Source organism: Pan paniscus, chromosome 19 (assembly GCF_029289425.2).
Source record: "Pan paniscus chromosome 19, NHGRI_mPanPan1-v2.0_pri, whole genome shotgun sequence".
Lineage (NCBI taxonomy): Eukaryota > Metazoa > Chordata > Mammalia > Primates > Hominidae > Pan > Pan paniscus.
This window is the reverse complement of record NC_073268.2, coordinates 33,747,800-33,772,826: the sequence shown is the minus strand read 5'-3', so window position 1 is coordinate 33,772,826 and position 25,027 is coordinate 33,747,800. Positions and strand designations below refer to the sequence as shown.

The following is a 25,027-nucleotide window of genomic DNA, read 5'->3' as shown; positions in this document are numbered from 1 at the left end:
TTAAGTGACCATTTAAAAAGTGAAATTTTCATCGTTTGGCATCAATCAATAGTTCTTTTGTTGACTCCAGCTACCTATTACAGCTGCTTTTTGGAAGAAAATCGGTTATAAATAATTTAAATTAGCTAAGTTAAATGAGTACAACTACTTCTCTTGAGTTCTGCTTGGTAACAATAACTATCTTAGAAAGGCTTAAGAAAAATATTGTAGAGAACCTTCAATATAAAAAGCGTAGATGAACTTTGTGAATGTATGCCATTGATTGAATACCTTTTGATCTTACTGTGCATACTAACTTTCTTGATGTAAATATTTAGTGCGATATAAATATTTAGTGCGTGATTTCCATAGCAGATGACAAGTTTATATTGATTATAACATGGTCTCGGTTGATATTTTTCTGACAAGTAAGTTTAGATCATGTTTGGATTTTGTTTCCTATTACCTAGAGCCAACACAGATCTATAGATTTCTTCGAACTCGGAATCTCATAGCAGTAAGTAGTCAACAAAATTCATCAATATTATTTCTCTCTTATAACTGCATCTGTATTCAATTTTAACATTTTTAAAACTCTTTTTGTAGCCAATATTTTTGCACAGAACTCTTACTTACATGTCTCATCGAAACTCCAGAACAAACATCAAAAGGTACATTTTATGAATCTTATTTCAAGTTGATCAAACCATGTTTTATTTTAAAGTACTATTTCTCAAAATTAAAAAAAAGAACAAAAATAAGTACTATTTCTAACTAAATATTTAATATGAAAACTGAAGTGAGAGAGTGACTGGTTGAATTGGTTGCACAGTGGTTTTCAATAGTATAATCTTTGTAAGTCTCAGGTTGTTATTAGCTTTTTTTTTTTCCCCCCTAATAGAAATGAGGCTGGGTGTGGTGGCTCATGCCTATAATCCCAGCACTTTGGGAGGCCAAGTTGGGCGGATCACTTGAGGGCAGGAGTTTGAGACCAGTTTGGCCAACATGGCAAAACCCTATCTCTACTAAAACAAAAATTAGCTGGGCGTGGTGGTGTGTGCCTGTAATCCCAATTACTTGGGAGGCTGAGGCAGGAGAAGTGCTTGAGCCCGGGAGGTGGAGGTTGCAGTGAGCCGAGATTGCGCCGTTGCACTTCAGCCTGGGCAACAGAGTGAGACTCTACCTCAAAGAAAAAAAAAAAAGAACTGATTTTAGTAGTTAAGTGAATAAAGTGATTTTACTGATTATATTTTTACTCTGTGCCATGGGTTATTTCTCTTTTTTTTGTTTGTTTGTTTGTTTGTTTGACACAGAGTCTCTGTTGTCCAGGTTGGAGTGCAGTGGCACGATCTCAGCTCACTGCAAGCTCCGCCTACTGGGTTCATGCCATTCTCCTGCCTCAGCCTCATTTTTTTTTTTTTATTGTTGTTTTGTTTTGTTTTTGTTTTCTTGAGAGAAGTCTCACTCTTGTCCCCCAGGCTGGAGTGTAATGGTGCAATCTCGGCTCACTGTGACCTCTGTCTCCTGGGTTTAAACGATTCTCCTGCCTCAGCTTCCGAAGTAGCTGGGATTACAGGCGCCTGCCACCACACCTGGCTAAGTTTTGTATTTTTAGTAGAGACGGGGTTTCCCCCATGTTGGCCAGGCTGGTCTCGAACTCCTGACCTCAGGTGATCCACCCGCCTCGGCCTTCTGAAGTGCTAGGATTACAGGCATGAGCCACCGTGCCTGGCCTTTTTTTTTTTTTTTTGAAACGGAGTCTCGCTCTGTCTCCCAGGCTGGAGTGCAGTGGCGCAACCTCGGCTCACTGCAACCTCCGCCTCCCAGATTCAAGAGATTCTCCTGCTTCAGCCTCCCGAGTAGCTTGGACTATAGGCGCGTGCCACCATGCTTGGCTAATTTTTTTCTATTTTTGGTAGAGACGGGGTTTCTCTGTGTTAGCCAGGATGGTCTCTATCTCCTGACGTCAGGATCCGCCTGCCTCAGCCTCCCAAAGTGCTGGCATTACAGGAGTGAGCCACCATGCCCAGCCTGGCCTTCTTTTTCTTTTTTTGAGATGGAGTTTCGCTCTTGTCTCCCAGGCTGGAGTGCAGTGGTGCGATATCGGCTCACTGCAACCTCCGCTTCCCGGGTTCAGGCAATTCTCCTGCCTCAGCCTCCCGAGTAGCTGGAATTATAGGCTCCTGCCACCACACCCAGCTAATTTTTTGTATTTTTAGTAGAGATGGGGTTTCACTATGTTGGCCAAGCTGGTCTCAAACTCCTGACTTCATGATCTTCCCGCCTTGGCCTCCCAAAGTGCTGAGATGACAGGCGTGAGCCACTGCGCCCGGCCTCCACTGGTTATTTTCAAGTTTGATAGAAGTTGAGGATTTAAATATTTACTAAAGGGCTCAGGGTAACTATATTTGTTACATAAAATTTAAGTTAACTTTTGATTATTGTGTGTAATTTGAATTAGCTCCTGTAATGCTGGGTTCAGAAAGTCTCATTTTATATCTTTTGTTTTTTGTTTTTTGTTTTTTTGTTTTTTTTGAGACAGAGTTTCACTCTTGTTGCCCAGGCTGGAGTGCAATGGCGCAATCTTGGCTCACTGCAGCCTCCACCTCCTGGGTTCAAGGGATTATCCTGTCTCAGCTTCCCAGGTAGCTGAGATTACAGGTACCCACCACCACGTCTGGCTAATTTTTTGTATTTTTCATGAAGTCGGGGTTTTACCATTTTGGCCTGGCTGGTCTTGAACTCCTGACCTCAGGTGATCCACCCACCTTGGCCTCCTGAAGTGCTGGGATTACAGACCTGAGCCACAGCACCCGGCCTTGGTGGTGGTCTTATTGAAGGGCAAACGCTTTTTGAAATCAATAGGATGAAGGTTTTTTTAAAAACAATGAAGTCTTAAATTATTAGATTTTAAAGTGGGGTCTGGAGGTGGGAGACAGCTTATTTTTGCTGTGTAACATTTAGTACTTAACCATACATAATTATCAATGCAAGTTTTTTGTCCTAGGTGCAAGATTATATTTATTTGAGAGTATCAGGTGAACAAGTTTACATTTAAAGGCGAGAATTGTGTTAAGCATTTGGTATTGTCATTATAGTTTTAGTAAAACCATCAAGTTATCTCGATAGTTTGAAACTAAGCTCTTTGGTGGACTACTACTGTTTATTAAGTAGGTATCACATTTCTATAGCAAGACATAGTTGAGTTTTGTAAATCTACTTGTATTTTGAAGGATTGAAATGTGAAAATTATTTGTCTTTTGGCAATCTTTCTGAATAGAGAGCGTGCATGAGCAAGTTTGCATTGCAATTAATAGGTGAAAATTGCTGAGCACCTAAGTAACCAAAAAGGAGGTGATGAATTAGGTTACAGAATTAGTTTTGTCCACCCTTTACCTGTCTACTCCATTATTTGATTTTTGCCAGCATTCAGCATGCTTTTTCTGTAAAGGACCAGTAAATAGTAATTATTTTAGGCTTTCTGGCCAGGATGCAAAATTGAGGATATTATGTAGGTACTTAGTATTAAAAGAAAGAAAAAATTTACAGTTTTTTAAAATTTCAGTCCAAAATGTCAATCTGTAAATTTTTTGTTGATAAAAATACAACAATATAAGATACAACATTTTGTAATACAGGCCTACTAATGAGAAATGAGAATTTTATTTTTGTGAGGGTAGGGGAGATAACACTTAGCTGAATTGGGGTTCAGAGTTAGTGTTTTCTATAATCAAATCAATTGCTAATGTTTATCTGTAAAAACCATTCTTACCTTCCAGGCTGTACAAAAACAGGCGATAGGCCAGATTTGACCATGGTCCATAGTTTCCCCACCCTTGATTTATTCTATAAAACTAGTAGAATTCGACTAACTGTTTTGTTTCATCAAAGCTTTTTTTTTTGAGACAGAGTCTTGCTCTGTCGTCTAGGCTGGAGTGCCGTGGTGCAGTTTCGGCTCACTGCAATCTTCGCCTCCCAAGTTCAAGCAATTCTGCCTCAGCCTCCTGAGTAGCTGGGATTACAGGCGTGTGGCACTACGCCCAGCTAATTTTTGTATTTTTGGTAGAGACAGGGTTTCACCATGTTGGTCAGGCTGGTCTCAAACTCCTGACCTCATGATCCGCCTGCCTTGGCCTCCCAAAGTGCTGGGATTACAGTTGTGAGCCACCGTCTCTGGCCATCAAAGCATTTTTAATATAGAAGGTCAGTTGAGTTGCTGCCTAGGATGCAACCTGATCTTAATTTACAAAGTAATTAAATTATTATAAAATAAGTTTGCATTCATAGATTAAAAAGTACACATTTATTTTATTATTATTATAATTTTTTGAGATGGAGTTTCGCTCTTGTTGCCCAGGCTGGAGTGCAATGGTGCAATCTTGGCTCACTGCCACTTCCACCTCCTGGGTTCAAGTGATTTTCCTGCCTCAGCCTCCCGAGTAACTGGGATTAGAGGCATGCGCCACCATGCCTGGCTAATTTTGTATCTTTAGGAGAGATGGGGTTTCTCCATGTTGGTCAGGCTGGTCTCGAACTCCCGACCTCAGGTGATCTGCCCACCTCGGACTCCCAAAGTGCTAGGATTACAGGTGTGAACCACTGCGTCCTGCTAAAAAGTACACATTTAAAATCTAAGTTCCATTTTCCCGTCATGTTTATTAATGTGTCCCATTGCAAGATATGTTTCTGTTGTCTGCATGGGTAGAGATAATTTTAAAAGCTTGGTTAAGTAAAAACTGATTTTCTTAATTATTGCCCTTTAGGTTAAAAAAAAAAGTCTTTGGGGAATTTTTAAGCCATCTGCCAGCCAAGAAACAAATTTAAGTCCCACCTAGTTTAGTTCCTACAGAAATGGGTAGGAATAGGCTAGGCATGGTGTTTCAGACCTGTAATTTCGGCATTTTGGGAGACTGAGTTGGAAGGATTGCTTGTGTAACATTTAGTACTTAACCATATGTAATTATGAATGCAAGTTTTTTGTCCTAGGTGCAAGATTATATTTATTTGAGCATATCAAGTGAACAAGTTTACATTTAAAGGTGAAAGTTACAGGTCAGCCCTGGCAACATAGCGAGACCCTATATCTACAAAAAATTAAAAAAATTAGCTGGGCGTCATGGCTCATGACTATAGTCCCAAATACTCAGGAGGCTGAGGCAGGAGGATCACCTGAGCCCAGAAGTTCGAAGGTTGCTATGAATGTGCCAGTGCACTGTAGCCTAGGCAGTAGAGGGAGACGGTGTCTCAAAAAAAAAAAAAAAAGTATGGGAATCATTTAATCATCTTGTTAGATGCCTGATCTTATTACTTATTAGGACTAATTATTAAGAAATTAAAGCACAACTCATTTGCTGTTGTCTTCAGCGTAGTTGGTGACTTTCGAAGGTGGCAGATTTAGCCCAGTTATTGTCGTCTTTTCTCAAAATGTTTTCAGAACTCCTTTTTTACTATTACAACAACATAATATCCATTGTTGGAATAAGCATATCACTCCCTTTAAAGTCATACTCTCAGTCGTGATATTAATTCTGGTATATTTATTAAAGTCAGCTCGTGCTTTACTCTTTCTAGAAGTATTCAACTTCCATAGGCTAACACTGCCCCAACAAAGTAAAAATATAGGTCACGAGAAGGGCATCTTTTATTGAATCCATTTTGCTAGATATCGTGTGAGCTGTTTCTGAAGTCTCCCAAGAAAATTTTCTGAAATTTCTTGAATTTTTAAATACGCTCCTTTTCAATGACCTTTTGATAATTATATCCTTCTTTAAATCTGACCTACAGTAACATTACCTTTCTAAAGAACAGAAATCCTTGGTGTTGGGGGAGGAGCGGCTTTTATATAGTTGCTTATGAGGTTTGTTTTGTTTTTTTCCTAAGGAAGGCTGGGTTGCTTTTGTGATCTTATCTGTTTCAAATGGTTAATATTCAGTTCTATTCACTTCTCCTGTATACAGCTTCATAAAGGTAGATGAGATGAACCTTAGAACGTACAGTCTTTTTCTGCAGACAGAATTTCTTAATCATTACATAAACATTCTGAAAAGTTTTCAGTAATTTCATGGCCCTCCCCAATAGTAACTTTCAGTATTTATACTGAATAGCTCTTTGCAACTAGCCTAAAAGAGTCCTTTATTTTTGTTCTTTTTTCTCTCTTATCTGTGGAGATTGAAAATATATAGCCATCCTTCAGAAAGCACTTCTTACTATACTCTTGGATGAAACTTTAATATTGAAGTTTTCAGTAACTCTAAAGTTAGAGAAGCTTTTTTTCCCTTAAGAGCTTTGCTATGGAGGCTCTTCTCATTCACTTGAAATATAGATTGCATCAATTCTGCTCTAATATCAGTAGTTTACTATATTTACATTAATGTTTCTCTACTGATAATTTTTACAGTAGTTGAATACAATAAATAGCTCTTTTTTGGCCAGGCATGGTGGCTCACACCTTTAATCCTAGCACTTTGGGAGACAGAGGTGGATAGATCACCTGAGGTCAGGAGTTCAAGACCAGCCTGACCAACATGGTGAAACCCTGTCTCTACTAAAAATGCAAAAATTAGCTGGGCGTGGTGGTGCACACCTGTAATCCCAGCTACTCGGGAGGCTGAGGCAGGAGAATTGTCTGAACCCAGGAGGTGGAGGTTGCAGTGAGCCGAGATCATGTCATTGTACTCCAGCCTGGGCAACAAGAATGACACTCCCATCTCAAAAACAAAACAAAACAAACAAACAAAAAAAACAAAAAACTCTTTTTGACGAAAGAGATTATTCGTAATTTTTGGTGTCTGCATTCAAGCATTATAAAGTAACAAATTGATGTGGAATACATTTGGCTTTTCAAGTCCTAAAGAGGAAGGGACTATATGAGTATAAAGAGAAACATTTTTTCTAATTAAATTATATATGGGTATAGATTTTTAGACTCTATCTCTAGAACATGTCATAGACCACCTTAAGAACTAAGATGAGGCTTGTTTTACAATCCATTCATTCTTTAATTGCTTTGAGAAGTTATACTTAAGTTTCTATTTTTTGGGAAATAGATTTTTTCTCTTAAACTTGTCGAGTTAAAAGGTAATAGTTTTATTACGATTTGATGGATCATTCCCTAACTTCAAAATTTTTTCATGATGTCAACAACCATCTCTTTAATATGACATATCATTGAGCTTTAGGCTTTGCTGATAATCTTTGAGGATACCTTATGAACTTCAAATATATTTTATAGAATATTTCTTTTTTTATGTGATGGTGCTAGTACATATTTGTTGTGTTGCTTAGTAGACGTATTAAGTGTTCCAGAATACACATAATTTATATTTGTTTGGCTTAATTCAACAGATACTTGAATACCTACCAAGTATAAGGCACTATGCCAGCACTGCATAGCTTTCCTTGAAGAAGAGCAATTACTGCCCTTCAGGAGTGTATAATCTAGTAGGAGAAATAAAATATTTACATGAGTTTTACATGTAGGAAACTGAGTGAAAACTAAGTGTCAAAATAAATATAAACCAAGTACCATGGGTAAGGAGAAATCACTGGTTTGGGAATAATTGGGTAAAAGGTTTAATGAAAACAAGTTGGCGTTTTAGATGGGGCTTGAAGGCTTGTGTGCTGTATTATACACCGTCTCCATAGTATTCATTGTTATGGCTAATCATCCATAGTTTATCTTACTAAAAATAATCAAAATCTGATTTCCATCTTGCCTATTAGAGTGACAATAAAGTATAATTTGTTTCTTTTATCCAGTTGAGAAGTGATTATTTTGTTTATCTGTTTCTTCCAGGAAAACATTTAAAGTTGATGATATGTTATCAAAAGTAGAGAAAATGAAAGGAGAGCAAGAATCTCATAGGTAAGATAACCTATCAGTTTACATTAAGTGATATACTTTAGGAAAGAGGAAAAATTACAGTGATCATTTTCCTAGTGATCACCTTGATATAAGGAGTTAGAAGGAATCTTAGAGGTCAGTTTGGTCCAAACTCACACACAAGTCAGAAATTAATTTCTGTAGCATTCCTGGCAGAGAATACTTAAGCTGTGGCTTGAATACCTCCAGTGTAGTTGTATTTATTATTGTTTATCTTTATTACCAGTTTCTTCCATTTTGAGTGAAACCTCTGACTTCTGCCATTGGTCTTAACTCTACCACCTCATTTAAAGAGGGATACTCACATTTATAGTATATGTGCTAGGTACTGTGGCATGGACTTCACAATATCACGTATCTTGTAAGTTATTCTCAAATATGAGAGGGGTTCTCTTTTTTTCCATCTTTTTCTTCTCATTTAAATCTGTCAGGCAACATATTCATAACTTTTATTTCATATTTGAAATATGTTTCTCACATAGTTTCAGAAACTTGAACATTTGGACAGAATCTAATTATTGTACATTATCAAATATATACCTAGAACGAATCCCTAAATGTTCTGACTAGTCTGATATCTGTCTACTCTAGATAGTATGCTTCTCTTTATTTTTTGATATGTAAACTTTATTTTTTGATACTTTTGATAGAAAATTGAATATTCTAAGGAGAAACAGCAGCTTGGGTGGTGTTTGTTCATTCATTAACTACCTTTAGAGAGAATGCAGAACTAAAAATATTAGATTCTTGAAAAAACAGAGTTGGAAAATTTGTCACAGTGCATTTTTCTTTTCCTCTTAGTTTTAAATCACAGCTTACGAATTTAGGTAGGATATACACTTAATGATGCATCATTTATGCATCTCATTGTTTTCCCATTGTTCTGTTGACTGGTAAAAGACTTCCTTTTTTTCAGTTTGGCTTCCTTCTATTTTAAGTTTGGCTTTGGAATTAAGTGATTTTTTTACTTGGATTGTAAAATGATATTTTTTATTTTATATCCTGCAATCTTGTGGGGTTGAAGTATAATTTATATTTCCATGTCTAGGCAGTCCTGACTTGTAAATAAACTGTGATAGTCCATTCTAGAAGCTGAGATCCTGAATTGTTACCTGGTACGTCTGTTAATGCCCAGGGAGGACCCTATAAGATAGAACTGAGAATATTCGCAGTGCACGCACATTTTTCTTTACTAGAATTTATATTCCAGATTCTTGTCTGGTCACCTACCCTAGACAGAGCTCTTGGGATCCTCAGGGCCTTTGTTACTTAAAATACAGACTGTAGTAAGATCCTGGTCTGACCTCCCTGCTTCTTTTCTCCTGACCACATTAAAAGTTTGCCCTATAGTCATTTCAGGGTTCAAGTGAGAAGGAAGCATGAACCAACAGCAAGAACACTGGACCCTTTTCTTCATCTTCCTCATCAAGGTTTACCTTCACTACTAAACCCTATTACTATCTCATTGTGACATTGGGTTTGAAATTACAGAGCTTCCCTAAGTAAGAGTGTGTGGGAGATACATACTGTTCAATTCTCTCTGAACAATTGTTTCCCCAGTAATTTTGTTCCTTTTGACCCAGTGGTTCAATAGCAACTCAAAGATTAAAATCAGAGGGTTACATAAATTCCTGCTGGTAGTTTTGGAAGAGAATTTTTTCAGTCTTTAGGGTCTAGCTAGGACCAGTGAGTTGGCCATTTAAGCCTCTCAAGATTCTTATGAATGTCTCAGTATTGCTCCCAGAGGCACTAAGATGAATTAAGAAAGTGTGTCATTTTAAGTTTACTGCTAAGACCCTACATTATTAACTTTCTTTAATGTATTTCTTTTTTTTGAGATGGAGTCGTGCAGTGGTGCTATCTCAGCTCACTGCAACTGCCACCTCCTGGATTCAAGCAATTATCCTGCCTCAGCCTCCCAATTACCTAGGATTACAGGCGCCTGCCATCACACCCAGCCTTTTTTTTTTTTTTTTTTTTGGAGACTGAGTCTCCCTCTTGCTGAGGCTGGAGTGCAGTGGCGCGATCTTGGCTCTATAGCCTCCACCTCCCGGGCTCAAGCGATTCACCTGTCTCAGCCTCCTGAATAGCTGGGAATACAGATGTGCACCACCACACCCAGCTAATTTTGTATTTTTAGTAGAAACAGAGTTTCACCATGTTGGCCAGGCTGGTCTTGAACTTCTGACCTCAAGTGATCCATCCGCCTGCCTTGGCCTCCCGAAGTGCTGGGATTACAGGTGTGAGCCACCAAGCCTGGCCAATTTTTGTATTTATTTATTTATTTATTTATTTTGAAACGGAGGTTTGCTCTTGTTGTGCAGGCTGGAGTGCAATGGCGTGATCTCCGCTCACTGCAACCTCTGCCTCCCTCGTTCTCCTGCCTCAGCCTCCCAAGTAGCAGGGATTACAGGTGCCCGCCATCACACCCAGCTAATTTTTTCTTGAACTCCTGACCTCAGGTGATCTGCCCACCTCAGCCTCCCAAAGTGCTGGAATTACAGGCGTGAGCCACTGCGCCCAGCCTCCTTTAATCTATTTCTTATTTCAAATTAAGGTAATCTTATTTTTCTCCTAAACCTATCACACAGGGTTGTAAGAAGGACCCTAAACACCAGTATATGATGCCAGCAATATAAATATTTGCTTCTAAAATCTATTGTCAAATTCTTAAAAGATAACACAGGCTGGGCATAGTGGCTCACACCTATAATCCCAGCATTTTGGTGGCTGAGGTGGGTGGATCACTTGAGGCTAGGAATTTGAGACTGCCCTGGCCAACAGGGGAAAACCCTTTCTCTACAAACAACACAAAAATCAGCCAGGCGAGGTGGTGTACACCTGTAATTCCAGCTACTTGGGTGACTGAGGCAGGAGAAGCCCTTGAACCCGGGAGGCAGAGGTTGCAATGAGCTAAGATTGTGCTGCTGCACTCCAGCCTGGGCAAGATGTGACTCTGTCCCAAAAAAAGAAAAAAGATGATAAATCTTTGTTGTTCCATAACATTAGTTAGTAGAAGTTCATATCTTAAGTCATACACAAAAGTATCTCTCCTCCATTTATATTCTTTTTTTTTTTTTTTCTTTTTTGAGATGGAGTCTCGCTCTGTCACCCAGGCTGGAGTGCAGTGACGCGATCTCGGCTCGCTGCAGGCTGTGCCCCCTGGGGTTCACACCATTCTCCTGCCTCAGCCTCCTGAGTAGCTGGGACTACAGGCGCCCGCCACCTCGCCCGGCTAATTTTTTGTATTTTTAGTAGAGATGGGGTTTCACCGTGTTAGCCAGGATGGTCTCGATCTCCTGACCTCGTGATCCGCCCATCTCAGCCTTCCAAAGTGCTGGGATTACAGGCGTGAGCCACCGCGCCCGGCATACATTCTTTGTACTATTTCAGTTTGACTGGGTCCCGGATCTGTACAGGTCTAGTCTGGGAGTCTTCCACTAGAATTCATGATCTTTTAGCACTGCCAAAGTTATAGTATGTCTGCTCCTGAGCCCAATATATTTCATTCCTCAAAGTTCAAGGGGTATCAAGATAAAAATACCATAGTAGTATAGCCCAAAAGTTAGTTCAGTCAAATAAATGCCTGAGTTTATTATGACGTTTGTAGTAATTTATAAACTAAACCAAGATATGAGCATTATCTGTTCAAAAGAAGTTGGTGTTTCAGGGTCTTTTATATGTTAGACCTACAGTTGTCTTAAGTCAGTTGCAGAAACTTGTTGGTGGAAGGAGCTGATAGAAAAACATGGGCTATTAAATGGTTGTTAGTTCTTTTTTTTCTTTTTTGAGACAGAGTCTCGCTCTGTCACCCAGGCTGGAGTGCAGTGGCGCCATCTCAGCTCACTGCAAGCTCCGCCTCCCGGGTTCACGCCATTCTGCCTCAGCCTTCCGAGTAGCTGGGACAGGTGCGTGCCACCACGCCTGGCTAATTTTTTGTATTTTTAGTAGAGACAGGGTTTCACCATGTTAGCCAGGATGGTCTCGATCTCCTGACCTCGTGATCCACCCGCCTTGGCCTCCCAAAGTGCTGGGATTACAGGTGTGAGCCACCGCGCCCAGCCTTTTTTTTTTTTTGAGACAGAGTCTCACACTGTCGCCCAGGCTGGAGTGTAGTGGTGCGATCTGGCTCACTGCAACCTCCGTCCCCCAGGTTCAAGAGATTCTCCTGCCGCAGCCTCCCTAGTAGCTGGGATTATATGCATGCCCTACCACGTCCGACTAATTTTTATATTTTTAGTAGAGACAGGGTTTCACCACATTGGCCAGGCTGGTGTCAAACTCCTGACCTCAAGTGATCCTTCCACCTTGGCCTCTCAAAGTGTTGCAATTACAGGCGTGAGCCACTGCGCCCAGCCTTCTTTTTCTAAGAGACATGGTCTTGCTCTGTTGCCCATGCTGGTCTCAAACTCCTGGCCTCAAGTGATCCTTTCAGATTGGCTTCCCAAAATTCCAGGATTACAGATGTGAGCCACCACGCCTGGCCTTTATTTTCTTTACAGAAGGTCTGATATAATGCCTTACATCCTTTCCAGCTCTTGTTTCTGGTACTCCAGTTTTGAATTTTTCTTGGATTTTGACCAGGCACTATGGCTGATTAGAATAAATCTCTTGCCTTTGTGTAGTTGTATATGCTAGCAGGATTCTAGGGATTCTTATGCTGTCCTACCAATTTTGGAATTATCTTTTTTTTGTTGCTGTTTTTTTGAGATGGAATGTAGCTTTGTCGCTCAGGCTGGAGTGCAGTAGCGCGATCTCGGCTTACTGCAACCTCCTCTTCCCGGGTTCAAGCAGTTCTCATGCCTCAGCCTCCTGAGTAGCTGGGATTACAGGCATCTGCCACCATGCCCAGCTACTTTTTGTATTTTTAGTAGAGACAGAGTTTTACCATGTTGGTCAGGCTGGTCTTGAACTCCTGACCTCAAGTGATCCGCCTTTTGTGGCCTCCCAAAGTGCTGTGATTACAGGCATGTGCCACTGTGCCTGTCCCCAATGTTGGAATTCTCTGGTAACAACTCTTGAGTGCTGAGTGCATCTCCATGGACTAAAATGCATCATGAAAAGATTTTTAAAGCTGAGTTGCTTCCGAGTGTTTACCAGGGCCAAACGAAGCAAAATGTCACTTCTCTCTTGTCCTTATTCCTCGTCTTCTGTTAGTAGCTGGAGAACAACCCCCTCAAAGGATACCTGAATTAGAACTTTTATTAGGGTTATTTTCAAGCATATATTTTTATTTTTTGAGACAAAGTCTTGCTCTGTCACCCAGGCAGGAATATAGTGGCATGATCTTGGCTCACTGCAACCTCTGCCTCCCAGGTTCAAACAGTTCTCAAGTTCAGCCTCCCCAGTAGCTGGGATTACAGGCACCTGCCACCACACCCGACTAATTTTTGGTTTTTTTTTTTCCCAGTAGAGACAGGTTTTCACCTATTGGCCAGGCTGGTCTCAAACTCCTGACCTCAGGTGATCCACCCGCCTCGACCTCCCAAATTGCTGGGATTACAGGTGTGAGCCACCATGCCTGGCCTTATTTTTATTTTTTGAGACAAGGTCTCACTTTGTCACCGAGGCTGGAGTGTAGTGGCACAATGATAGGTCACTGATGGATTGAACTCGTGGACTAAAGGGATCCTCCTGCCTCAGCCTCCTGAGTAGCTGGGACTACAGGCATGTACTGTCGCACCTCACTAATTTTTTGAATTTTTGTAGATTCAGGGTCTCACCATGTTGCCCAGGCCAGTTTTGAACTCCTATCCTCAAGTGATCCTCCTACCTCGACATCTTGAAGTGCTGAGATTACAGGAATGAGCCCCCATGCCCAGCCTCAATTTTTTTTTATTTTTTTTATTTTTTATTTTTTTATTTTTTGAGACTGAGTCTCGCCCTGTCGCCAGGCTGGAGTGCAGTGGCGCGCTCTCGGCTCACTGCAACCTCTAACTCCTTGGTTCAAGCAATTCTCCTGCCTCAGCCTCCCGAGTAGCTGGGGATTATAGGCACACGGTACCACGCCCAGCTAATTTTTGTATTTTTAGTAGAGAAGGGGTTTCACCATGTTGGCCAGGATCGTCTCGGTCTCCTGACCTTGTGATCCACCTGCCTCAGCCTCCCAAAGTGCTGGGATTACAGGTGTGAGCCACCGTGCCCGGCTCATTTTTATTTTTAGTAGGTTGATAAGTCAATGTGCCTTTTTTAACTATTTATTTATTTATTTTTGAGACGGGGTCTTGCTTTGTTGCCCAGGCAAGAGTGCAGTGGTGCCTTAATTTGTAGCCTTTGTTAGTTAATTTACATAGAGAATATAGACTATGGTATTCAAAATTAACACCCCTAAATTTTTTGTAAGCCAAGATATTCTTCTAGATAGTAAATAATATCTTGATTTTTGTTATCCCATTTAAACTGTAGAGAAATTCTGGGGAAAGCGTCTAAAAATAGCTCTGTCTCTACGTTTTATAATGTTTAATGTTTTTTGAAATCCATTTTTTATCCTTTTGGCCACAAGTCTTGGTCAGATCAAGAACTTTTTAGTTTAGTTGTCTCTATGCATTCATAATGAAACATGTATAATAGTAACTGATTTAATTCAAATGTTATCTTAATAATTTTTCTAGTAGATTTTAGGAGAACAAAAAAATTGAAGATGCTTATTTTGAATGTGGTTGTCTCATGCAACTTTTTTTTTTTTTTTTTTTTGGAGATAGAGTTTCGTTCTTGTTGCCCACCCAGGCTGGAGTGCAATGGTATGATCTCGGCTTACTGCAACTTCTGCCCCCCACCCCTGGTTCAAGCAGTTCTGCCTCAGCCTCCCAAGTAGCTGAGATTACAGGCGTGCACCACCTGTAATCTGTTGTTGTATTTTTAGCTGTAGGCTGATGTTGTATTTTTAGTAGAGACGGGGTTTCTCCGTGTTGGTCAGGCTGGTCTCGAACTCCCGGCCTCAGGTGATCCACCTGCCTTGACCTCCCTAAGTGCTGGGATTACAGGCGTGAGCCACCACACCCGGCCCTTCTGCAACTATTTTCATTTATGCTTTCTACCAAGAAGCTTTAACTGTATTTGTCAAAATTACTTTTGACTAGCAGTGTATTATCATAAATGTTGAATCTTCAAGCCGGCCCAGTTGCATGTGCCTGTAGTCTCAGCTACTTAGGCTTAAAATGGGAGAATCACTTGAGCCCAGAAGTTTGAGACCAGCCTGGGCAACATAGCCAGACCCTTGTCTGAAAAACAAACAAAAATATTAAATCTTCAAATTAGAAATATTCAGTAAATATGGCCAGGTGTGGTGGCTCACACCTGTAATCCCAGCATTTTGGGAGGCCAAGGCAGGTGGATCACTTGAGGTCAGGAGTTCAAGACCAGCCTAGCCAACATGGTGAAACCCCATCTCTACTAAAAATTTAAAAAATCAGCTGGGTGTCGTGGTGCGCACCTGTAGTCCCAGATACTTGGGAAGCTGAAGTGGGAGGATCACTTTAACCCGGGAGGCAGAAGTTGCAGTGAGCCAAGATCGCCCTACTGCACTCCAGCCTGGGTGACAGAACGAGTCTCTGTCTCGAAAAGGAATTAGGAAATATATATATATAAATGGAAATGTGTAGATGTGTTTTAGAGACAGGATCTCACTCTTTCGCCCAGACTAGAGGGCAGTGACAGGATCATAGCTCACTGCAGCCTTGAACTCCTTGGCTCAAGAGATCCTTCCACCTAGCCTCTGAGGTAGCTAGGACTACAGGCACATGACACCCACCACACCCAGCTAATTTTTTGACATTTTGTATAGACGAGGTCTCTGTGTTGCTCAGGCTGGTCTTGAACTCTTGGCCTTACGTGATATTCTTGTCTTGGCCTCCCAAAGTGTTGGGATTACAGGCATGAGCCACTATGCCTGGCCAGTGAATATTTTTTATACTTACAACCTGGGCATGGTGGCTCATGCCTGTAATCCCAGGTACTCAGGAGGCTGCCATGCTGATGTGTGAGGATCACTTGATCCCAGGAGCTTGTGATTGCAATGAGCTGTGATTGTGCCACTGCACTGTACCTTGGGCAACAGAGCAAATCCTATATCTAATGGAAAAAAAAATTACAGCATATAGGACGGTAATTATATTTGTTTTGTGAGTGGTTTATTTACACTATATATAAAGGCTTTTAAAGAGTTTGCTGTAAGTTTGGAACTGATTTGAGGAAAAAAGAATGAGTGAACTTTTGAGAAGTCTTATTATGGGAAATCTCTGTTTGAAGTTCCCTGACTTGTTAGCAAAATGAATACCGTGTTCATATATTTTTAAAATATATTTTAAAATGCTGATTTTCTATTTAGGTAAGCCATCACCAAACTCAGAAAATGAACAAAATTCTGTTACCCTGGAAGTCCTGCTTGTGAAAGTTTGCCACAAAAAAAGAAAAGGTAATGTCAACAAAATGATATTGGTAGATTAAATGGAATAATTTGCTTAATTGGACATCTTTATGCATATATATTGTATTTTAAAGCTGAGTTTTAAATTTTGAAAGCTTAAGAAATGTGTTGATGGCCTAATTATAAAACTGATAACCTCTTTTGCCAACTCGCATATCTGTGTAGTTTTTCTAGTCTTTTAATAAGTGTCTGTACAAAACTTTCTCATAGGAGTCTGGAAATGGAGAAGCTGTGTTTTAGCATCTGGCATAAATTCAGTTGCTTTTCTACCATTTCAATCTGTTAGCGTATTTCTTAGCTATTTGTACCCATTGACATTTTAGATAAGGGCTAAGAGAGAGTTTTTTCCACAAGATTATCCTTTGTAACACTGCTCTCAGGCAAAGAAATTTTGTTGTCAGCGTTATTAGCCATTCACTTATTAGTACATTGCTTCAAATTTTTATAAGGTGAAGTTATTTCACCATAGAAACAAGTGTTAAGATGTTTCCTGGTCAACCGATCAAAGCCAACATATGTACCTTTAGTTGCCTCAAGTCCTCCAGTGTTTCAAGAGGAGTAGGAACTGGTCTGGGTCCAGGGTCCCAGTGCTGATATTCTTCCAAGACCATAGGCCATAAGGGCCTCAATCACTGGGAGGGAGTAGACTAAGGCACCATGGAGGCAGCAGTGGAACTTTATTTTTGAAAGTTTATGTAAAGGCCGGTTGCCGTAGCTCACACCTACAATCCCAGCACTTTGGGAGGCAGAAGTGGGAAGATTGCTTGAACCCAGGAGTTAAGCATCCTGGGCAACATGGCGAAACCCTGTCTCTACCAAAAATACGAAAATGAGCTAGGCATGATGGCCTGTGCCTGTAGTCCCAGCTACTTGGGAGGATTGCTTGAGCCCAGTAAGTCGAGGCTGCAGTGAGCCATGATTGCACCACTGAGCTCCAGCCTGTGCGACAGAGTGAAACTGTCTCAAGAAAAAAAAAATGTATGTAAAGTTAGGAAATATCACTCCTTGCCAGGTGCGGTGGCTCACGCCTGTAATCCCAGCACTTTGAGAGGCCAAGGTGGGCAGATCACGAGGTCAGGAGATCGAGTGGCTAACATGCTGAAATCTCGTCTCTGCTAAAAATACAACAAATTAGCCAGGCGTGGTGACAGGCACCTGTAGTGCCAGCTACTCAGGAGGCTGAGGCAGGAGAATGGTATGAACCCGGGAGGCGGAGCTTGCAGCGAGCCGAGATTGCAAGACTGCACTCCAGCCTTTATCACTTCTTACTCCTACCTAACCACCATACACATTACAAGTGATGATATGAAAATCCAAGATACATTACTTAGAATAAGATATGAATATAAATATAGTCATTCTTATGTTCAAAAAAATGTATCAGGGGTAATCATTTTCCTGGAAGAATATACACAGCCAACTGCTAGTATTAGTCATCTCCGGAGCGTAAGACCTGGGGGTGGGTGAGAATTCATAGTTTTCACTTTATAGTCTTATAAAATAGAAATTTTTTTAGACTGTATGTATTCTATTTATTTTAAAAGAAGTAGCTGCTGTAAGATACTGTCATAAAAGTCTTCTGATCCTTCCAGTTTTTCTAGTATGCATTTTCAGTGTAACTAATCATACAATAACAGAATATTACTCAGAATATGATCATTGGTAGATAAAACCAGTTTTGTTTTTGTTTTTTTAAGGATGATGATCCTTTCTGTTAAACAACATATTTTAACTATATGGATTTACTGTTTCATAATGTAGTTGTTGACCATGGGATTATTAGTCATTTTTTTTATTTCTAATGGTCCTATTAGTCATTGTCATGTTAAAATAGAACATTTAAGAGATTTGATAAAAGTACATGAGTTTAACATTTTAGCCTGGTTTTTTTGTTGTTGCTAAAAAGCCTTACCAGAGAGATTTAGCATGCTTTTAATTCTAAATTTCTAATATACAACTGTTTCAGATCACTGTTAGCTAAATATTAGATGTACTGTATCATAATTTCATTATTGGAGAAAACCTCAATTGCTTTAATATTTGGAATATAGGTATTTCAAATTTTTATTTTTGCTTCACAGTTTTCAGAACTATGGTTAGAATTTTAACATTCCATTTGGTGATCATGGCCTATCTCCTGTGTTTCCTATAGCTGTGATTAGAATTTTTATTATAATTCTTATTGCTTATGTACAAATAAATATAAATTAATAATCTTTACCTTTGCAGGATGTATGTTGTCCAATAAGGCAAGTTCCCACAGGTAAAAAGCAGGTGCCTTTGAATCCTGACCTCAATCAAACAAAACCTGGAAATTTCCCGTCCCTTGCAGTTTCCAGTAATGAATTTGAACCTAGTAACAGTCATATGGTGAAGTCTTACTCGTTGCTATTTAGAGTGACTCGTCCAGGAAGAAGAGAGTTTAATGGAATGATTAATGGAGAAACCATGAAAATATTGGTAATTTTTTTTTTTTTTTACTAGATTTTATCACTGGAGATTAAGATGGTCATTGAAAATGATTGTACCAGTGTTCCTTCATGATAGTCATGGTGCTGAGTCTTAAAGCAAACAGTGAATTCACCTCCACCTCAACATTTTGTTGTGCAAATTTTCAAACATAAAGGACAATGAGAAGTATTTTATAGTGAACACTTATCTACTTACCTCTTAGATTCAACAATGAACATTTTATTATACTTGTTGCGTATTTATCCCCCTACCCATCCCTCTTTTCTTCCAACAATTGTGAATTCATCTTTGAGGTATTCATTCAACAAACACACAGGTGCTGGGGATGATTTAATTTAATCGAAGATGATTAAAGCATTCAGTCCTGTCCTCCAAAGTCTCACAACCTAGCGTAGGGAAATAGACATGAAATATATCATTGCTGCAAAATGATGAGTGGCATAATACAGGTATATGTGAAGTTCAGCAGAGAAACACGTTGGAAGAAATAATCTTTGACTCTTGAAGTATTGTTTGAAGTTTTTGGGAGTTACCATGAGTGAGAAGGAGTTTGCCTAGCAAAGATAATTCTAAACAGAAACATTAGCATTTGCAAAGATGTGGGGTTAATGTTGTGAGTGTTAAAAAGAACATATAGTAAAAATGCAATATTGGAAACGTGGTCTGTATATTATTGCAACTTTAGTGTAATTCGTACCTCATTTGGGATAAATGTAGCATGTTTTATGTTAAGGGACCATATAACACATTTTTGTTCTAATATTTGATTTATGAGAAATGTTTGTTAAATTTAGATGTCAATGAAGAGCTTCCAGCCAGAAGAAAACGAAATCGTGAGGATGGGGAAAAGACATTTGTTGCACAAATGACAGTATTTGATAAAAACAGGTAATGTTGATGAACAAGCGAGGCTCCCACAATGTTCTGGAAATGTTTTCATTCTGAAGCAGAATATAATTATTTATATTGATTATTTCATTGCCTTTGTTTCTTTTTATTCTTACGGATGAAAAAACAAATTTGCAAACACTGAATTTTTGTCTGTTTCATAGAAAACAATAATTAAGGAACTATTTGCATAGATAGCTCAGTTAAACTTACTTATTTGGCGAATATTTTCTGAGTGTCTACTCTTTGCCAGACACTGTTCTAGACATTAAGAAGGCAACAAAATCCCTGCCTTCACCATGGAGCTTAACTTTTAGTGGAGGAAACAGACCACCACCCAGAAAATCAACTAATGTCACTTAGTGATGAGTGTTGTGAAGAAAAATAGAGAATAAATGGTTACTGTTTTAGAGAGATATCCTCTGGGAGGAGGTAGTATTTGAGAAGAGACTTAAATGGACTGGGCCCTACGTAAATCTTGGGGTTATGTGTTTATTAAAAATTAAGGAAGAGGAGCTGGTCATGGTGGTATGTACCTGTAGTTCCAGCTACATACGAGGCTAAGGTGGGAGGATTGTTTGAGCCCAGGAGTTCAAGGCAGCAATGAGCTATGATCATGCCACTGTACTCTGGCCTGAGTGACAAAGTGAGATCCCATCTTTTTTTTTTTTTTTTTTTTTTTAGGATGGTGTCTCTATCACCCAGGCAGAAGTGCAGTGGCGCAATCTCTGCTCACTGCAACCCCTCTGCCACCTGGGTTTGAGCAAGTCTCCTGCTTCAGCCTCTGGAGTAGCTGGGACTACAAGTGCGTGCCACCACGCCCGGCTGATTTTTTGTATTTTCAGTAGAGACGGGGTTTCACCGTGTTAGCCAGAATGGTGTCGGTCCCCTGACCTCGCGATCCGCCTGCCTTGGCCTCCCAAAGTGCTGGGATTGCAGGCGTGAGCCACCATGCCTAGGCGAGACCCCATCTTTTTTAAAAAAAGAAAGAAGGCCGGGCGCAGTGGCTCACGCCTGTAATCTCAGCTCTTTGGGAGGCTGAAGCGGGTGGATCACGAGGTCAGGAGTTTGAGACCAGCCTGGCCAAGATGGTGAAACCCTGTCTCTACTAAAAATACAAAAATTAGCCGGGCACGGTGGTGTGTGCCTGTAATCCCAGCTACTCAGGAGGCTGAGGCAGGAGAATCGCTTGAACCCGGGAGGCAGAGGTTGCAGTGAGCCGAGATCACACCACTGCTCCATCCTGGGTGACAGAGCAAGAGTCTATCTTAAAAAAAAAAAAAAAAAAAGAAAGAAAATCATGTATAATCATTGTGTACCTCTGTGGATTTGGTACAGGATGGCAAGAAACACAGACTTATTAAATATTTCTGCAATTTCTTTTTGGAAACGAAATATTTTAGTGAAAATATCACCAGTGAAAGAATGTCTGGGAAGCAAATCCAGCATTTTTTCTTTTTGGGATTGGAGAAAGAAACCTATGCCGTCATTTCTTGTACCAGGCTGCGTGCTGGTAGTTAACAGTTATTGTCAGGTATAGGACAAAGAACCAGGGAAAGTAACTAGGCCATTCCTCCTATTGTTTATTTTTTATTTATTTATTTGTTTATTTTTGAGACGGACTCTCTCTGTGTCACCCAGGCTGGAGTTCAGTGGCATGATCTCAGCTCACTGCAACCTCTGCCTCCTGGGTTCAAGCGATTCACCTGCCTCAGCCTCCTGAATAGCTGGGATTACAGGCACCCGCTACCATGCCCAGCTAATTTTTGTGTTTTTAGAGAGATGAGGTTTCACCATGTTGACCAGGCTGGTCTGGAGCTCCTGACCTCACATCATCCACCTGCCTAAGCCTCCCAAAGTGCTGGGATTACAGATGAGCCACCGTGCCCGGCCAGTGTCTTTTTAAAGTCAGAAATTTTATTGTGGATCGAAGATTTAAATGGAAAACAATAGAACCATAAATGTACTAGAAAGTAGTGGTCATGTCTGTGGGGGAAACAGTTAGAATGAGGTGCATTGGACTTCATCGATGCTGTTAATTGTTCTATTTTAGGCAGCATGGGGTATGTTCTATTTTCTTTTTTAATCACTGTACCTGACACATATGTTTACACATTTCTTGTAAGAAAAAGATAATGCTTTTATTTTAAAGAAAAAGTGCCAAGAAGAAACTGGGAGAATTTCCCCACAGCAGCTTATTTTGAAAATATTCACCCAGGCATGGTGGCTCACGCCTGTAATCCCAGCACTTTGGGAGGCTGAGGTGGGCGGATCACGAGGTCAAGAGATCGAGACCGTCCTGGCCAACATGGTGAATCCCCATCTCTACTAAAAATACAAAAATTAGCTGGGCGTGGTGGTGCATGCCTGTAGTCCCAGCTACTCGGGAGGCTGAGGCAGGAGAATCGCTTGAACCCAGGAGGCGGAGGTTACAGTGAGTTGAGATCGTGCCACTGTACTCCAGCCTGGTGACAGCGAGACTCTGTCTCAAAAAAAAAAAAAAAAAATTCAAAACTATAGGAAAGTTGAAAGAATACTAAAGTCATTTAATATCCACATACCCTTCATCTAGATTGTATCTGTTGTTAACATTTTGCCACATTTGATTTATGAGGCTATATTTTATTTTTGTGCTGAACAATTTGAAAGTTTGCCTTATTCCTCATTTATAAACTCTCTTGCATGTATCTCCTAAGAACGAAGACATTTTCTGGTATAACCACCGTACACTTATGAGGAAAATTAAAATACAAATACAATACTATCTCCCCAGTTGACCTCAATAATGTCCTTTATAATTTGTCCTGTCCCCACCCCGATTCCATAGCTAGATGTCATAGTTCTTCAGTCTCCTTCAATTTGGAATAGTCCCCTAGCCTTTCTCCCTACCTTCTGTGACATTTTTCCCCCAGTATAGGCCTGTAGTTTTGCAGAATGTATCTCAATTAGGACTTCTATGGTGATTTCCTCTTGATTAGCTTCAGGTTAAACATTTTTGGCAGGGATTCTAATGAGTGATGTGTTCTTTACGTACTACATCAGAGACAAAAGGTAATACTAGGTTTGATCACTCAGTTAAGATGCTGTTCACAATATTTCTCCATTGTAACAGTACTTTTTTTCCCTTTTATATAAATCAGCATATAATTCTTATGCTAATACATGAAGCTGAGTAAATATCCATTTTCTTCCCATAGCCTGTCACCCAATAGTTTTAGCATCGATTATTTTTGCTTGAATAAATTATTCCTTTGGCAGTTGGAAAATGGTAATTTTCTAACATTTCTTCCACATTTATTTGCATTTTTTTATTTATTTATTTTTTTATTGATAATTCTTGGGTGTTTCTCACAGAGGGGGATTTGGCAGGGTCATGGGACAATAGTGGAGGGAAGGTCAGCAGATAAACAAGTGAACAAAGGTCTCTGGTTTTCCTAGGCAGAGGACCCTGCGGCCTTCCGCAGTGTTTGTGTCCCTGGTTACTTGAGATTAGGGAGTGGTGATGACCCTTAACGAGCATGCTGCCTTCAAGCATCTGTTTAACAAAGCACATCTTGCACCGCCCTTAATCCATTTAACCCTGAGTGGACACAGCACATGTTTCAGAGAGCACAGGGTTGGGGGTAAGGTCACAGATCAACAGGATCCCAAGGCAGAAGAATTTTTCTTAGTACAGAACAAAATGAAAAGTCTCCTATGCCTACTTCTTTCTACACAGACACGGCAACCATCCGATTTCTCAATCTTTTCCCCACCTTTCCCGCCTTTCTATTCCACAAAGCCGCCATTGTCATCCTGGCCTGTTCTCAATGAGCTGTTGGGCACACCTCCCAGACCGGGTGGTGGCCGGGCAGAGGGGCTCCTCACTTCCCAGTAGGGGCGGCTGGCCGGGCGGGGGGCTGACCCCCCCACCTCCCTCCCGGACGGGGTGGCTGGCCGGGCAGAGGGGCTCCTCACTTCCCAGTAGGGGCGGCCGGGCAGAGGCACCCCTCACCTCCCGGACGGGGCGGCTGGCCGGGCGGGGGGCTGACCCCCCCATCTCCCTCCCGGACAGGGTGGCTGCCGGGCAGAGACGCTCCTCACTTCCCAGATGGGGTGGCTGCTGGGCGGAGAGGCTCCTCACTTCTCAGACGGGGCGGCTGCCGGGCGGAGGGGCTCCTCACTTCTCAGACGGGGCGGCCGGGCAGAGACGCTCCTCACCTCCCAGACGGGGTCGCGGCCGGGCAGAGGTGCTCCTCACATCCCAGATGGGGCGGCGGGGCAGAGGCGCTCCCTACATCTCAGACGATGGGCGGCCGGGAAGAGGCGCTCCTCACTTCCTAGATGGGATGGCGGCCGGGCGGAGACGCTCCTCACTTTCCAGACTGGGCAGCCAGGCAGAGGGGCTCCTCACATCCCAGACGATGGGCGGCCAGGCAGAGACACTCCTCACTTCCCAGATGGGGTGGCGGCCGGGCAGAGGTGGCAATCTCGGCACTTTGGGAGGCCGAGGCTGGCAGATCACTCGTGGTTAGGGGCTGGAGACCGGCCCGGCCAACACAGCGAAACCCCGTCTCCACCAAAACCAGTCAGGCGTGGCGGCGCGTGCCTCTCGGCAGGCTGAGGCAGGAGAATCAGGCAGGGAGGTTGCAGTGAGCCGAGATGGCAGCAGTACAGTCCAGCTTCGGGTCCGCATGAGAGGGAGACCGTGGGGAGAGGGAGAGGACAAAGTCTCATTCTTGTCGCCCAGGCTGGAGTGCAATGGCACGATCTCAGCTTACTGCAACCTCCGCCTCCCAGGTTTCAAGCAATTCTCCTGCCCCAGAATGCTGAGTAGCTGGGATTACAGGTGCGCGCCACCATGCCCGGCTAATTTTTGCATTTTTAGTAGAGACAGGGTTTCACCACGTTGGCCAGACTGGTCATGATCTCCTGACCTCAGGTGATCTCTGCATTTTTATATAAAGAAGAGCATTCGTTCTCTGCTCCCACTGCTTCACTTGACTAACCCTAAAAAAATATATATATGTGTATATATATAGAGAGAGAGAGAGAGAGAGAGAGAGAAACAGGCAGGCATGGTGGCTGATACCTGTAACCCTAACACTTTGGGAGTCCAAGGTGGGAAGACTATTTGAGCCCAGGAGTTTGAGACCAGTTTGGGCAACATAGCAAGACCTCATTCCTAAAAAAGAAAAAAAAAAATTTTTAAAAAGTTACATGTAAATTTAAAAAGAAGAGCATTCCTTTCCCCAGCTTTGATATTTTAAAATCAGTATGGATTAACAAATTCTATTTATTCAATTAGTTTTAATCTATTGATACTGTTATTTTAGTGCTCAAATTGTCTCATATTTGGTCAGGAGGAGCCCTTCTAAGTAGGCTTCTGTGTCCTGTTTTGT

General features: G+C 41.3%; 2 protein-coding genes and 1 pseudogene across 8 annotated transcripts in view; 1 reads left to right on the top strand and 2 right to left on the bottom strand.

The window, feature by feature from the left end:
• The window catches only part of LOC100991242 (leucine-rich repeat-containing protein 37B-like), a 423,125-nt pseudogene that overhangs the window by 79,585 nt on the left and 318,513 nt on the right, over positions 1-25,027 (bottom strand).
• The window catches only part of LOC100987117 (polycomb protein SUZ12-like), a 46,736-nt gene that overhangs the window by 3,048 nt on the left and 18,661 nt on the right, over positions 1-25,027 (top strand). Inside the window, exons 2-8 of one of the 6 annotated variants that reach the window (XM_063599147.1) lie at positions 450-496; positions 586-650; positions 7,775-7,843; positions 8,910-8,976; positions 16,188-16,274; positions 18,516-18,746; positions 19,553-19,646. In XM_063599147.1, the coding sequence (XP_063455217.1) occupies positions 450-496; positions 586-650; positions 7,775-7,843; positions 8,910-8,919 (191 nt within the window). In that variant the 3' untranslated portion in view covers positions 8,920-8,976; positions 16,188-16,274; positions 18,516-18,746; positions 19,553-19,646. Of the gene's footprint in view, positions 1-417; positions 497-585; positions 651-7,774; positions 7,844-8,909; positions 8,977-16,187; positions 16,275-18,515; positions 18,747-19,552; positions 19,732-25,027 lie in introns of those variants that run through there. The other 5 variants (XM_063599145.1, XM_063599146.1, XM_063599144.1 and 2 more) reach the window with 5 other exon arrangements.
• Positions 22,040-25,027, bottom strand: part of CRLF3 (cytokine receptor like factor 3) — a 54,420-nt gene continuing 51,432 nt past the window's right edge. The window contains exon 8 of one of the 2 annotated variants that reach the window (XM_055101334.2): positions 22,040-24,307. In XM_055101334.2, coding sequence (XP_054957309.2) covers positions 24,147-24,307 — 161 coding nt within the window. In that variant the 3' untranslated portion in view covers positions 22,040-24,146. Of the gene's footprint in view, positions 24,811-25,027 lie in introns of both variants that reach the window. The other variant, XM_055101333.2, reaches the window with a different exon arrangement.